At 37.7% G+C, this 13,536-nt stretch overlaps 1 protein-coding gene across 1 annotated transcript; it reads right to left on the reverse strand.

Moving 5' to 3' along the window:
• Nucleotides 1-6,485: 6,485 nt before the first annotated feature.
• Nucleotides 6,486-12,582, reverse strand: LOC124962739 (28S ribosomal protein S18c, mitochondrial-like). The gene is made up of 3 exons (XM_047521897.1): nt 12,403-12,582; nt 11,638-11,653; nt 6,486-6,526 (listed from the first exon to the last, which is right to left on the reverse strand). Exons 1-3 carry the CDS (start codon nt 12,580-12,582, stop codon nt 6,486-6,488), a joined length of 237 nt encoding a protein of 78 aa, XP_047377853.1.
• Nucleotides 12,583-13,536: the final 954 nt, after the last annotated feature.

A 13,536-nucleotide genomic window follows, 5' to 3' on the forward strand; every position in this document is an offset into this window, starting at 1 on the left:
AGCATACTAAAAGCAAGATTATAAAATAGCATAAGCCTTGAAACCAAATAACCTTATTCTTGTATTCCTGGAGGCTATCAGATGATCCCTGACATCTGAAGTCTTGGGCTGAATTAAAAAAAATAGCACTGAAGCTGAGCATTAAGAACCTCATGTTTAATTTCACCTGACCCTAGGTTTTCTTCTCTGGGCAGCTACCCCTGCTGTCCTCTTCATTGTGCAATATTGGGAATTGCACATAGACAAAGTAATCAGTAAGCAAAAATGAGTACTGCTTTTCTTGAGATATGCAGAACTCAAAAATATCTTGTGATGAGGTCATTAAGATCTGATGTACATCCCTGGCCCACCTGCTGTGATAAGGCCCCACTCACTGGCTTTGGAACGTCTATCACCTCCCCATATAAACCACTCCTAAATACATTTCCTGGAAATACAGAATTTGGACAACAGCCCTCCTCTTATTCAGTCAGCTTTTCAAATACAGTCATCTTTCTTGCCTCAACATCTTGTCTCTTGACTTAATTGTCCTGTCATGTGGCAAGCAGCTGGACTTGGGCCTGAAAACAGTATCAGAGGTCAAAAGATGCTTAAACAGAAGAAATCTTTGGAGACATTAAGTCCAATTGCTAGTTTGGAGAAGCCATCTTAAATTCCTGACATCATTGCTTAGAACATAGAATCAACACCCAAGTGGTTAAGTTTGAAGTGGGACAGTACTTCAGATACCACAGATTGGGAATGAGGAGACTACTGTTGGGAGACAGTTTCCACTGATGAGATCAGAATGTAGTGGGATTCTTGGATAAAGGAAATCTGAACCAATATAGACTGTTTGTCTCTGTTTCTGCTGATAACCAAACAATTCCACCTGCTAATCCCCACTCCATGAATGCAAAGTCCCCTACTGCTTCTTTTTTCAATTGACATCGCCATGATAATTCAGAGTTCCGAATTTCTACATCCGAGTTCTAAAACTTTGGCATAGAAACCTAATCTTTTTGCATCCTAACCTTCATTTATAATACAGTGATGACAATATCTATTCTATTTCATGCCAGGATCATTATGAAAATTGAGTAAGAGAAGCTCTGTAAATTCTAAAGAAACTAAGTTATGTGCCCCTGACCACATAGGCTATATGGTGTGCATTGGCCTTGTACCCAGCAGGATAAGAATAAGAATCAGAGCTGTTATAGGCCCTTGAGGTCTTAAAAGAAGGAAAAGTTGTTGCTCTATAAAAATGTATGCTTTATAATAAACTGCCTTTCCATGCTAATTGAATTTGATTTATCATATTGCACAGTTCTAAGGATGCTCCTTTGTGACTTCTTCAGCGTGAAATTATTTCAATAGAGCAGCTGTGTAGAAAATCAGTGGTCTGGGATATGCTGTCCCAGGGGATCAATATGCTCCCTTATGCTTTTAAAGGAATGTCACCATATTTCAAATTTGAGTTTAATATTTTGAGTTATGATCACATATACAGATATCAACAATTACCTCAAGGACTATCTAGGAATATGAGGACCATTGGAACAGGCTGCATTTTGTAACTGAGAAACCTGATTAGTTTTAATACTGTGCTAATTCTCAAGAGAGAAATTGTCCTTCTAACTCTACTGATTAAATTCTGATGTTTATTTGAGGGTGGACGTAAAACCTTTGGGAAAAAAATTAATGATTTTAAAAATTAAAGAACAAAATAATTAAATAAATGGTAAAGAACATAACTATTTCTACTCAATATATTTTTTAAATTATTCATTCAATATATTTTTAATCAACTCTTTATTTTAAAATTCATTTAGCACCAATCTTTTTTTTTAATGGACGCCATTGATTTTACAGCTTTTTGAAACAACAGATACAAATACATTAAGGGAAATTGAGTAGCCTTCAAATTGGATCTCAGTTAACTAGAAAGGAAAGGAACTGTTTGTTTTTATTATCTGCAAATAACCAAGTAACCTTCTGCAAATACCATAAACTCCTTTGCTTCTGAGAATCTTCATTGGAGGATGAAGAAGAAGAGCTGGATGAATTCTCGCCTTCCTTCCACTTCCAAGAGCCTAGGTTTCTAGGATTCTTCCAAGACTGGTTTAAGCAATGACAAGAACCCAGGCAGTAGAACCTGTGGTTTTGCAATGTCCTCTGAACATTTTCAGGGTGTTTCCCTATGGACAGGAATTCTCATAAGATGCTGCAGCTGAATTGTGCTCTGCCCACATTTTTGCAGTTCTTTCCCTCCACGGTGGCTTCTCTATCTCTTTCTGCCCCATTAGCTGTGCTGGGGCCTGAGAACATTCAGCCAGGTCTCTCCAGCTGAGGCTTCTCATACATAGCTGCAAATAAACAGGAAAATGGAAAGTCTGGGTTCCTTCCCCAGGACTGCTTCTCTGGGCCTGCTCCATTGCCCAGGGATGTGGCAAGGGTCAGCTGAGCAGCATGTGGTGAATCACTTTGTGCACATAAGAGGAAAAGGACCCTCAGGAGAGAAATAGCTACTGTCATTTTATTGCCCAAAGCGTGAACACGTTTTCCCTTGAATACACATACACACACACATGTATGTATAAATTATGTGTATATATATATATATATATATAAATGTATATATATGCATATACATGTGTGTGTATATATACATTTGTATACATTTTTTCAATTTTGATGAAAATAAGAAACCAAATTATTTATTTATCTTACCTTATTAGATATTTGTTGACTTCTCTAATTATTACCTAGAGGACATTATGTTAAGCAAAATAATTCACATGGTGAAAAATGCCCTATCTTTCCACTCATATTATCTCACCCTTATTAAGAGAAAACTATGACTGCATATGTAGAATCTGTAAAATCTGAAGAAATTGATCACACAGAAATAGAGAGGAGAATAGTGGTTACCTGAGAACAGAGAATGGAGGGTGGTGGGAGTGGTATGAGGAAAGACTGATTAACAGGCACCGTCACAGATAGAAATTAGACTGAAAGAATGAGTACTAGTAGTCTACTGCACAGTAGGGTGACTATCATTAACCATAATGTGTCACATAGTCCATAATGGCTAGAACAGAGGATTGAAAATGCTGTTACCACAAAGAAATGACAAGTGAATGATAGATAGGCTAACAACTATCCTGATTTGAACATTTCACAAGGTATACATGTAACAAATCATCAGATTGTATTCCATAATTATGTGTTAATTGCAAACTTTTTTTTAACTCTTAACAAAATTCTTGCCTTAAGACTCCTTATGGGTTTATGTGTTGCCCATGGGAATGGTTGAGTTCTTAAACAGTAATGTGAGAAGCAAAGGTGAGATCTTCCCAGTGCCTGGTGAGGAGCAAGGGGACGTGGCTCCTGGTTCCTGCTGGACTTTGCTGTGTTGTCAGAGTTCTGTAAACTATGGACAGGGACCAAATTATCCTGGAACAACATTTTAGGAGCCACTTCAGGGGCAGAAGGGCTAGGGAAAATGGCATTAATAGAGGGACACCCCATGGAATTGAAGAAAGACCTTGTGGCTGGGACTCAGAACAAAGGAAAAGGGGCAGAATGTTCAGGGCCTTCAACTAATGTGTCCTAAAAGTAAGGTGAGCACCTTGCCCCAGTTTGTCATTTTTCCAAGTTTTATCAGTGAAACTCTCATCTCAAGAAAATGGGGATGACTTTCCTAGAACTTCCCCACTTTTAATGCTAAATGGCTCATGTCCTGGGAATTCCCTTAACTCTGGACCATCCAGGTAGTTGGCAACTTACTTCAGAGAGTAATGGCATGATTAGATTTATTTTACATTATTATTAATTTTTCAAATTGCATGACTGCTGGTGCAGAAAAGATTAAATAAGCCTAAGATTTGAGCCTGGGTGGTGGGCTGGGAAACTAATTAAGGTAGTAGTATAGATTTGGATGAAAAATGAAGAGAAACTGGCCATTTCAGTGGAAGGAGAGTTGCAGACTAGAGTTCTGACTGGCAATGGGGTGATGCCAAGGCTTACACAGTGAAGTGAGTAATAAGGGACCTTCCGCTGAGATAAGAACCAGGAAGGTGAAGGAGGTTTGAGAGACAAAAAATTGGGAGTTATATAAAAACAGTGGTGCATGCCTGCAATCCCAGGGCCTCAGGAGGCTGAGGTAGTTTGGAGGCCAGCCTGAACAACTTAGTGAGACCCTGTCTCAAAATAAAAAAGAAAAAGGGCTGGGAATGTAGCTCAATGGTAAAATGCTTCTGGGTTCAATCCCCAATACTGCATTAAAAGCTACCACAATAAGGGGGCCAATGAGGGGAAGAATAGAAGTGAGGTAGGTTAGACAATGGGAACGGAGGAAAGGAGGAGGGATAAGCAAAGGAAGGCAGTGGAATGAATCTGACCTAGTTTACCCATGTGAAAACTAGTTTTCCCTAGTTTCCTAGTTTTCCCATATGAAAACAACACAGTGAATCCCTCCACCATGTACATCCACAAGAATGGGATCCTAACTAGAATAAGATGTAATCCATGCTTGTATAATTATATCACAATGGAGTCTGCTGTCATATATAACTAAAGAAAAAAATCTTAAAAAGTATCACAAACATGAAAAGAGAGGTCAGGTTGGACAAGTGAAGCTGACCTGTGTCTTTCAGATGGTGACACCACTAAGTAGCAGCATTTACTAAGCCTAGTAAACAGTTACTGCTAAGTAACTTGAACCTGAGAGTGAAAACTCTGGAAAGAAGTCATCTGTATGGGAGTTATCATATTGTGGCTGAAGGCTTTGGGAGTTACTGAGATAATGTAGGGAGAGAGTGTATTGAGAAAGAGGTCTAGGACTAAGCCTGGAGAAACTCCAGTATTTGACAATGTGGTGAAGGCAGATAATTCCAGAAAGAGGTTTGAGAATGTGTTGCCACAGAAGCTGGAGGAAAACAGGAGACATGGTGTCATGGAATCCAAGGGCCAGTGTCTTTCAGTAAAGATGAAGAGGTCCATATCAAAGGAGGACTACCACTGCATCTGCAAGATGTAAATCACTGTCGAAACCATTTGTAGTTTCACAGAGGAAATAATTATATTTTGAGTATTAGTTAATAATCTCAATTCCTGGTACATACCTTTTAACCATTTGGATTCTCAAAAATAGTAGGTTGCAAATGTAAAGGAACAAAAATAAAATACTTGCTCATTTCAAAAAAATACCATACAGAATTCAGGACTCCTTTAAAATTTTTATGTACCTGGGGATGTGGCTCAGTGGTGGAGCGTCCCTCAGTTCAACCCCTGTACCCCATCCCCCCAAAAAAATCATGGTACTGAGGTAGGAATTTAGGATAAAGAGGAATATACTGAATTTTAAAGGAAATGCCCATGAGCCATTGAGAAGCAGAGAGCACATTTGTAAATCTTGAGGAACACACCCTTGGCTTGTGCCCTTGTGAAATGAGGGAAATATGCAAACATAGGGAAAAGGGTGTGAAATTGAGTGTCTGTACCCTGGCTTTACCTTGACTCCAGCCCTTAACTACTGCCTTCTATAAATATGCACACCCAACCCATGGAGGGCTGCTCATCTTTGAGACAGACGACATTCTCCCTCAAACAGGTATCTGTTTCTTAAATGAACCTCTCCCTGTGCCTTTTTCTGGCTTATACTGAAATTCTTTTCCATCCTGTATGCCAAGAACTTTGCTGGTCCTGAGTTAAAGTCCCTCTTGGCTCCGGGAACTCCTCAGATCCTTTTCTGGAGATGCCTCTTCTCCAATGACAGTACCACACCACATTTTCCCTGGAATTTTAGGTGAGAAATTTGGGCATGTTCATGCTCCATGGGTCTGTTCTGGCTTGGACTAACACTAAAACCTGAGGAAAGATGGTTTCTCTTCGATGTACTTTTATTGGCAAAGCATATTAGTTCAAAACACTACAAAGAATAAAGTGATTTTTCTTTAATATATGGAAAATATGCCGTGTCTTAAAAGATTTATTACACCAGGGATTTTTCAAACTTTTTCAGGAAAGGGCCAGAAGTAAATATTTTAGACATCAAAAAACCAAGCAGCAAAATTAAGGCATATAATATTATTTGATAAGAGAAATATTATGTGATGAGAAAACAAATTTCTACAAACTCAAATAATAAATGAGTAGAGTTTTTGTCAAACAAGTGTAATAGTGAAAAGAATATTTTTTTAATACAGGACCACTTTTATTCAAGGTACATACAATTTAATGAATATTAACATTTTAAATAAGCAACCTGTTCTGTGAACAGTCATATGGAGGGGAAGCTTCACTCTTGATCTCACTCTTGAAACTCTTTTCCTCCCAAAGGTTAGTTGGAGTCAGTAGAGGTCAATTTATTGCAAAACAAGTTTATTGGTGATAACCGTATATCATTTATTCTCAATATTTGATGTTACAAACTTTAGGGTCTTTGAGATATGTAGGATCCTTGTGTGTAACTGGCATAAATTCCATTATTTGAGCTCTCTTAATCACTTTTGTAATTTCTTTCTGTTTCTTCCCACAAAGACCTGTTATATGCCTTCCATGAATGCATCCAGTAAATGGAGAAAGAAATTGGGACAGAAGCTGTACATTTTGTTGCTATTGTTGTTGATGATATATATATATTTTTTTTTTATTGTAAACAAATGGGATACATGTTGTTTCTGTTTGTATATGGAGTCAAGGCATACCATTTGTGTAATCATACATTTACATAGGGTAATGTTGTTTGATTCATTCTGTTATTTTTTTTTCCTTCCCTCCCACCACTACCACTCCTCTTTTCCCTCTATACAGTCCTTCCTTCCTCCATTCTTACCACCCTCCTTAACCCTAACCCTAACACTAACCCCTCCCACCCCCCATTATATGTCCTCATCCACTTATCAGTGAGATCATTCGTCCTTTGGTTTTTTGAGATTGGCTTATCTCACTCAGCATGATATTCTCCAATTTCATCCATTTGCCTGCAAATGCCATAATTTTATCATTCTTTATGGCGGAGTAATATTCCATTGTATATATGTGCCACAGTTTCTTTATCCATTCATCAATTGAAGGACATCTAGGTTGGTTCCACAATCTGGCTATGGTGAATTGAGCAGCAATGAAAATTGATGTGGCTGTATCTCTGTAGTATGCTGATTTCAGGTCCTTTGGGTATAGGCCAAGGAGTGGGATAGCTGGGTCAAATGGTGCTTCCATTCTAAGCTATCTGAGGCATCTCCATACTGCTTTCCAGAGTGGCTGCAATAGTTTGCAACCCCACCAGCAATGTATGAGTGTACCTTTTCCCCACATCCTCACCAACACCTGTTGTTGCTTGTGTTCTTGTTAATCGCCATTCTAATTGGGGTGAGATGGAATCTTAGGGTAGTTTTGATTTGCATTTCTCTTTTTACTAGAGATATTGAACATTTTTTCATTTATCTATTGATTGCTTGTAGATCTTCTTCTGTGAAGTGTCTGTTTATATCCTTAGCCCATTTGTTGATTGGATTATTTGTATTATTGGTGTCGAGTTTTTTGAGTTCTTTATAGATTCTGGAAATTAGTGCTCTATCTGAAGTATGAGTGGCAAAGATTTTCTCTCACTCTGTAGGCTCTCTCTTCACATTACTGATAGTTTTCTTTGCTGAGAGAAAGCTTTTTAGTTTGAATCTATCCCAGTTATTGATTCTTGCTTTTATTTCTTGTGCTATGGGAGTCCTGTTGAGAAAGTCCGATCCTAAGCCAAAAAGTTGAAGATTTGGACCTACATTTTCTTCTATAAGATGCAGGGTCTCTGGTCTGATTCCGAGGTCCTTAATCCATTTTGAGTTGAGTTTTGTGTAGGGTGAGAGATAGGGGTTTAATTTCATTCTATTGCATATGGTTTTCCAGTTTTCCCAGCACCATTTGTTGAAGAGGCGACCTTTTCTCCATTGCATATTTTTGGAACCTTTGTCTAGTATGAGAAAATTGTATTTATTTGGGTTTGTGTCCATGTCCTCTATTCTGTACCATTGATCTACCTGTCTATTTTGGAACCAATACCATGCCATTTTTGTTACTATTGCTTTGTAATAGAGTTGAAGATCTGGTACCTTCTGCTTCGCTCTTTCTACTGAGGATTGCTTTAGCTATTCTAGGTTTTTTATTCTTCCAGATGAATTTCATAATTGCTTGCTCTATTTCTGTAAGGTACATCATTGGGATTTTAATTGGAATGGCATTGAATCTGTATAGCACTTTTGGTAGTATGGCCAATTTTAATTCTGCCTATCCAAGAACATGGGAGATCCTTCCATCTTCTAAGTTTTTCTTTAATTCCTTTCTTTAGTGTTCTGCAGTTCTCATTGTAGAGTTCTTTCACCTCTTTTGTGAGATTGATTCCCAAGTATTTTATTTTTTTGATGCTACAGTGAATGGGGTAGTTTTCTAACTTCTCTTTCTGAAGATTCATCACTTATGTATAAAAATGCATTGGATTTATGAGCATTGATCTTATATCCTGCTACTTTACTGAATTCACTCATGAGTTCTAAGAGTTTTCTGGTGGAATTTCCAGGTTCCTCTAAATATATAATCATGTCATCAGCGAACAGGGATAGTTTGAGTTCTTCTTTTCCAATTCGTATCCCTTTAATTTCGTTGGTTTGTCTAATTGCTCTGGCAAGAGTTTCAAGGACGATGTTGAATAGAAGTGGTGAAAGAGGGCATCCCTGCCTTGTTCCAGTGTTTAGGGGGAATGCTTTCAGTTTTTCACCATTTAAAATGATATTGGCATGGGTTTAGCATAGATGGCCTTTACAATGTTAAGGAATGTTCCCACTACCCCAATTTTTTCTAGTGTTTTGAGCATGAAGGGATGTTGTATTTTATTGAATGCTTTTTCTGCATCTATTGAAATAATCATGTGGTTCTTAATTTTAAGTCTGTTGATATATTGAATGACATTTATTGATTTCCGAATGTTGAACCAAACTTACATCCCTGGGATGAAACCCACTTGATCATGGTGCCCTATCTTTTTAATATGTTTTTGTATGCGATTTGCCAAAATTTTGTTGAGAATTTTTGCGTCAATGTTCATTAAGGGTATTGGTCTGAAATTTTCGTTCCTCGATGTGTCTCTGTCTGGTTTAGGTATCAGGGTGATATTGGCTTCATAGAATGAGTTTGGGAGGGTTCCCTTCTCTTCTATTTCATGCAATACTTTGAGGAGTATTGGAATGAGCTCTTCTTTAAAGGTTTTGTAGAACTCGGCTGAGCACCCATCTGGTCTCGGACTTTTCTTTGTTGGTAGGCTTTTGATGATCTCTTCTATTTCATTGCTTGAAATTGATTTATTTAAGTTGTGTATATCCTCCTCGTTCAGTTTAGGTAATTCATATGTCTCTAAAAACTTGTTGATGTCTTCGAGGTTTTCTGTTTTGTTGGAGTATAGATTTTCAAAAGAGCTTCTAATTATGTTTTGTATTTCACTCATGTCTGTTGTGATATTTCCTTGTTCATTCCGAATTTTAGTAATTTGAGTTTTCCCCCTCTTTCTCTTTGTTTGTGGCTAAGGGTTTATCAATTTTGTTTAGTTTTTCCAAAGAACCAACTATTTATTTTGTTAATTTTTCCGATTGTTTCTTTTGTTTCAATTTCGTTGATTTCAGCTCTGAGTTTAACTATTTCCTGTCTTCTACTACTTTTGGTGTTGGTCTGTTCTTCTTTTTCTAGGGCTTTGAGCTGTAGTGTTAAATCATTTATTTGTTGATTTCTACTTCTTTTGTTGAATGCGCCCCATGAAATAAATCTTCCTCTAAGTACTGCTTCCATAGTGTCCCAGAGATTTTGATATGATGTATCTTTGTTCTCGTTTACTTCTAAGAATTTATTTCCCTCCTGATGTCTTCTGTTATCCATTCATCATATAATAGCGTACTATTTAATCTCCAGGTATTGGAGAAGTTTCTGTTTTTTTATTCTGTCATTTATTTCTAATTTCAATCCATTGTGATCTGATAGAATAGAAGGTAGTATCTCTATCTTCGTGTATTTGCTTACAGTAGCTTTGTGGCATAAAATATGGTCTATTTTAGAGAAGGATCCATGTGCTGCTGAGAAGAAAGTGTATTCATTCTTTGTTGGATGGTATATTCTATATATGTCTGTTAAGTCTAATTTGTTGATTGTGTTATTGAGATCTATGGTTTCTTTATTCAATTTTTGTTTGGAGGATCTATCCAGTGGTGAGACAAGTGTGTTAAAATCGCCAAGTATTATTGTGTTGTGGTCTATTTGATTTCTGGAATTGAGAAGGATTTGTTTGATGTACATGGATGAGCCAATGTTCGGGGCATAAATATTTATGATTGTTATGTCTTGCTGATTTATGCTTCCCTTAAGCAGTATGTAATGTCCTTCTTTATCCCTTCTGACTAGTTTTGGCTTGAAGTCCACATTATCTGAAATGAGGATGGATACTCCAGCTTTTTTGCTGTGTCCACGTGCATGGTATGTTTTTTCCCATTCTTTCACCTTTAGTCTATGGGTATCTCTTTCTATGAGATGAGTCTCTTGCAGGCAGCATATTGTTGGATTTTTCTTTTTAATCCAATCTGCCAGTCTATGTCTTTTGTTTGATGAGTTCAGGTCATTAACATTCAGGGTTATTATTGTGATATGATTTGTATTTCCAGTCATTTGACTCATTTTTGTTTTTTGACATGATTTGGTTTCTCCTTTATTTGGGTACTCCTTTAGGCTAGTTCCTCCCGTTGCTGATTTATGTCGTTGTTTTTCATCTCTTCCTCATGGAATATTTTGCTGAGAATGTTCTGTAATGCTGGCTTTCTTTTTGCAAATTCCTTTAGCTTTTGTTTATCATGGAAGGATCTTATTTCATCGTCAAATCTGAAAGTAAGTTTTGCTGATTATAAGATTCTTGGTTGGCATCCATTTTCTTACAGGGCTTGGTAAATGTTGTTCCAGGCCCTTCTAGCTTTTAGGGTCTGGATTGAAAAATCTGCTGATATCCGTATTGGTTTCCCCCGAATGTAATTTGATTCCTTTCTCTTGCAGCCTCTAAAATTCTGTCTTTATTTTGTATGTTAGGTATTTTCATTATAATGTGCCTTGATGTGGGTCTGTTGTAATTTTGTATATTTGGAGTCCTATAAGTCTCTTGTACTTGGTTTTCCATTTCATTCTTCAGATTTGGAAAATTTTCTGATATTATTTCATTGAATAGATTGTTCATTCCTTTGGTTTGTTTCTCTAAGCCTTCCTCAATCCTGATGATTTTTAAATTTTGCCTTTTCATGATATCCCATAATTCTTGTAGATTCTGTTCATGATTTCTTACCATCTTCTCTGTTTGGTCAACTTTTTTTTCAAGATTAAATCTTTTGTCTTCAATGTCTGAGGTTGAGTCTTCCAGGTGTTCTATTCTATTGGTTATGCTTTCTATGGAGTTTTTAACTTGGTTTATTGTTTCCTTCATTTCAAGGATTTCTATTTGTTTGTTTTTTTCAGTATCTCTAACTCTTTATTAAAATGATCTCTTGCTTCCCTCATTTGCTCTTTTAACTATTGATTGGTGCGATCATTTAATGCCTGTATTTGCTTTTTCATCTCCTCGTTTGCTTCCCTGATTGTTTTAATTATGTACATTCTGAACTCCCTTTCTGACATTTCTTCTGCTGTGCTGTCATTGGGTTTTATTGATGTAGTATCTAGGTTTGTTTGGGACATTTTCTTCCCTTGTTTTCTCATATTGGTCAGATGTCAGTGGGACTCTGAGATATTGCAGATTTCCTCTATTGGCTTATAGTGTCCCTGTAGATTTCCAGTATATCACCTCCCAGCCTTCAGTAGCCTGTAGTCTTGGAGGAACTTGATAATGCAGTGCTTCTGAAGAAAGCTGCCCCTAGCCCGCTACTGCTTCCAAGGCTTTGAGCTGGCCCTGTGTGTAAAGGCTCTCACTGGGCGGTCTGCTCCGAGAAGCTAGCCATGAAAGGAGCCTGCCACCTGAAGGAGCAGGGCTGCTTGGGGAAGTCCCTGGCTGCCCTGTCCTGGTCCCTGAAGCTGCCTGCAGGCCAGAACTCGCCGCTAGCTCCGGGACTTGGAGCTGGTTCTGTGCAGATAGGCTCTCACTGGGGGGCCTGCTCTGAGAAGCTGGCCATGTTGGAGGAGCCCACCGCTGGAGTGTGGAAGGCTACCTGGGGAAGACTCTAGCTGCCCTGCTTTGCTCTGAAAAGCCGCCCCTATCCAGGCCTGCCGCCCAGGTCAAGTTTCACCCAGTGGGGGAGACTCACCCCGTGGCTCTATTTTAGTCTGAGTCTCTCAATGCCTCCCCTTCTTGAATCCTGGGTTCTGGAGCGACAGGAGATGCAGTCACCCCCTAGTCTGCCATCTGTACATTTTTATAACTACATGTTTCTCACACAAGATACATTTCTTAAGAGGCTCCTTATAAGAATTTTCCATTGGATCAGGCAGGTCCTCATTGCCGGTTACCTGCTTGTATTGTGAACAACCCCTTCTCCAGAGCACTGAGCCAGTTCCAGGATTTGGGAGGCAGACAGCAGCCGTTAGCCAGGGTGTGAACATCTTCCCTAAACTACCACAGGAAGCAAGAAGCAATCACAGGTGCCATGGTTCCTGCTCAAAAAGAATAATTTTTAAAAGAAATAATATTTAATTTAGAGTTAGTGTTCCTAATTATTATCACCTTCATTGCAAATGCATATCTACAAAATCCATTCTTACTTTGTGGGTCAAATAAAACAGGCAGCAATCAAGTTGGCTAGGATTTGTCAACCTCTATTTCTCTCTCCCCTCTCTCTCCTCTCTCTCTCTCTCTTTCTCTCTCTCTCTCTCTCTCTCTCTCTCACACACACACACACACACACACACACACACAACACTTACACATTATAACATTGATCATTGATATTAATTTTTTTGAGGTAACTGGAGAGTTTTTATCCAGTATCTCAAAATGTTCACCAAAAGGAAAGCTTTTAAAAAGAATAACTGGATTTAGCAAAAATGTATTCCAGAGTCACATAATTGATAAAATATAATTTAGACAATTTCAGAAAATTACAAACTTTTTTATGGGGAGAATGGTTTTGGAAAAATAGTACACATTTTTAGGTTTGATCTACCTTATTTTAAAGACTGCCACTTTTACTATGGGTATGCATATCCATATAATCCATAATTTAGCTTCTATTCTTAAAATGTATGCAATGTGCTAGCATTTGTGCCATTTTGAAAATTACTATTTAAGCCTTTGAATTGTAGCATTTTACACTTTTTACTTAAAAATCTAGAGAAAAACGACAGAAAAGAAATACTTGTTAAATTCCAGCTTTAGGTTAAATAGCAACTTTGCCTTTATTTTTGGTAGAGAACTTTGTTTGCTTTGGAGACCTTCAACCTTTATGTTCTATAAAAGAAAAAAGCATAGAAAGACTTCAGAAAGAACAAATTCCAATATTAATTTTAAGTTTATGACTCAGACCATGGCCATTACCTAATAGTATTAAATCGATGAGA

Source organism: Sciurus carolinensis, chromosome 13 (assembly GCF_902686445.1).
Source record: "Sciurus carolinensis chromosome 13, mSciCar1.2, whole genome shotgun sequence".
NCBI lineage: Eukaryota > Metazoa > Chordata > Mammalia > Rodentia > Sciuridae > Sciurus > Sciurus carolinensis.

Bases quoted from the DNA above. Each gene is read 5' to 3' on its own strand.
- LOC124962739 (XM_047521897.1), bottom strand. From the start codon at position 12,582: ATGTTCACACCCTGGCTAACGGCTGCTGTCTGCCTCCCAAATCCTGGA.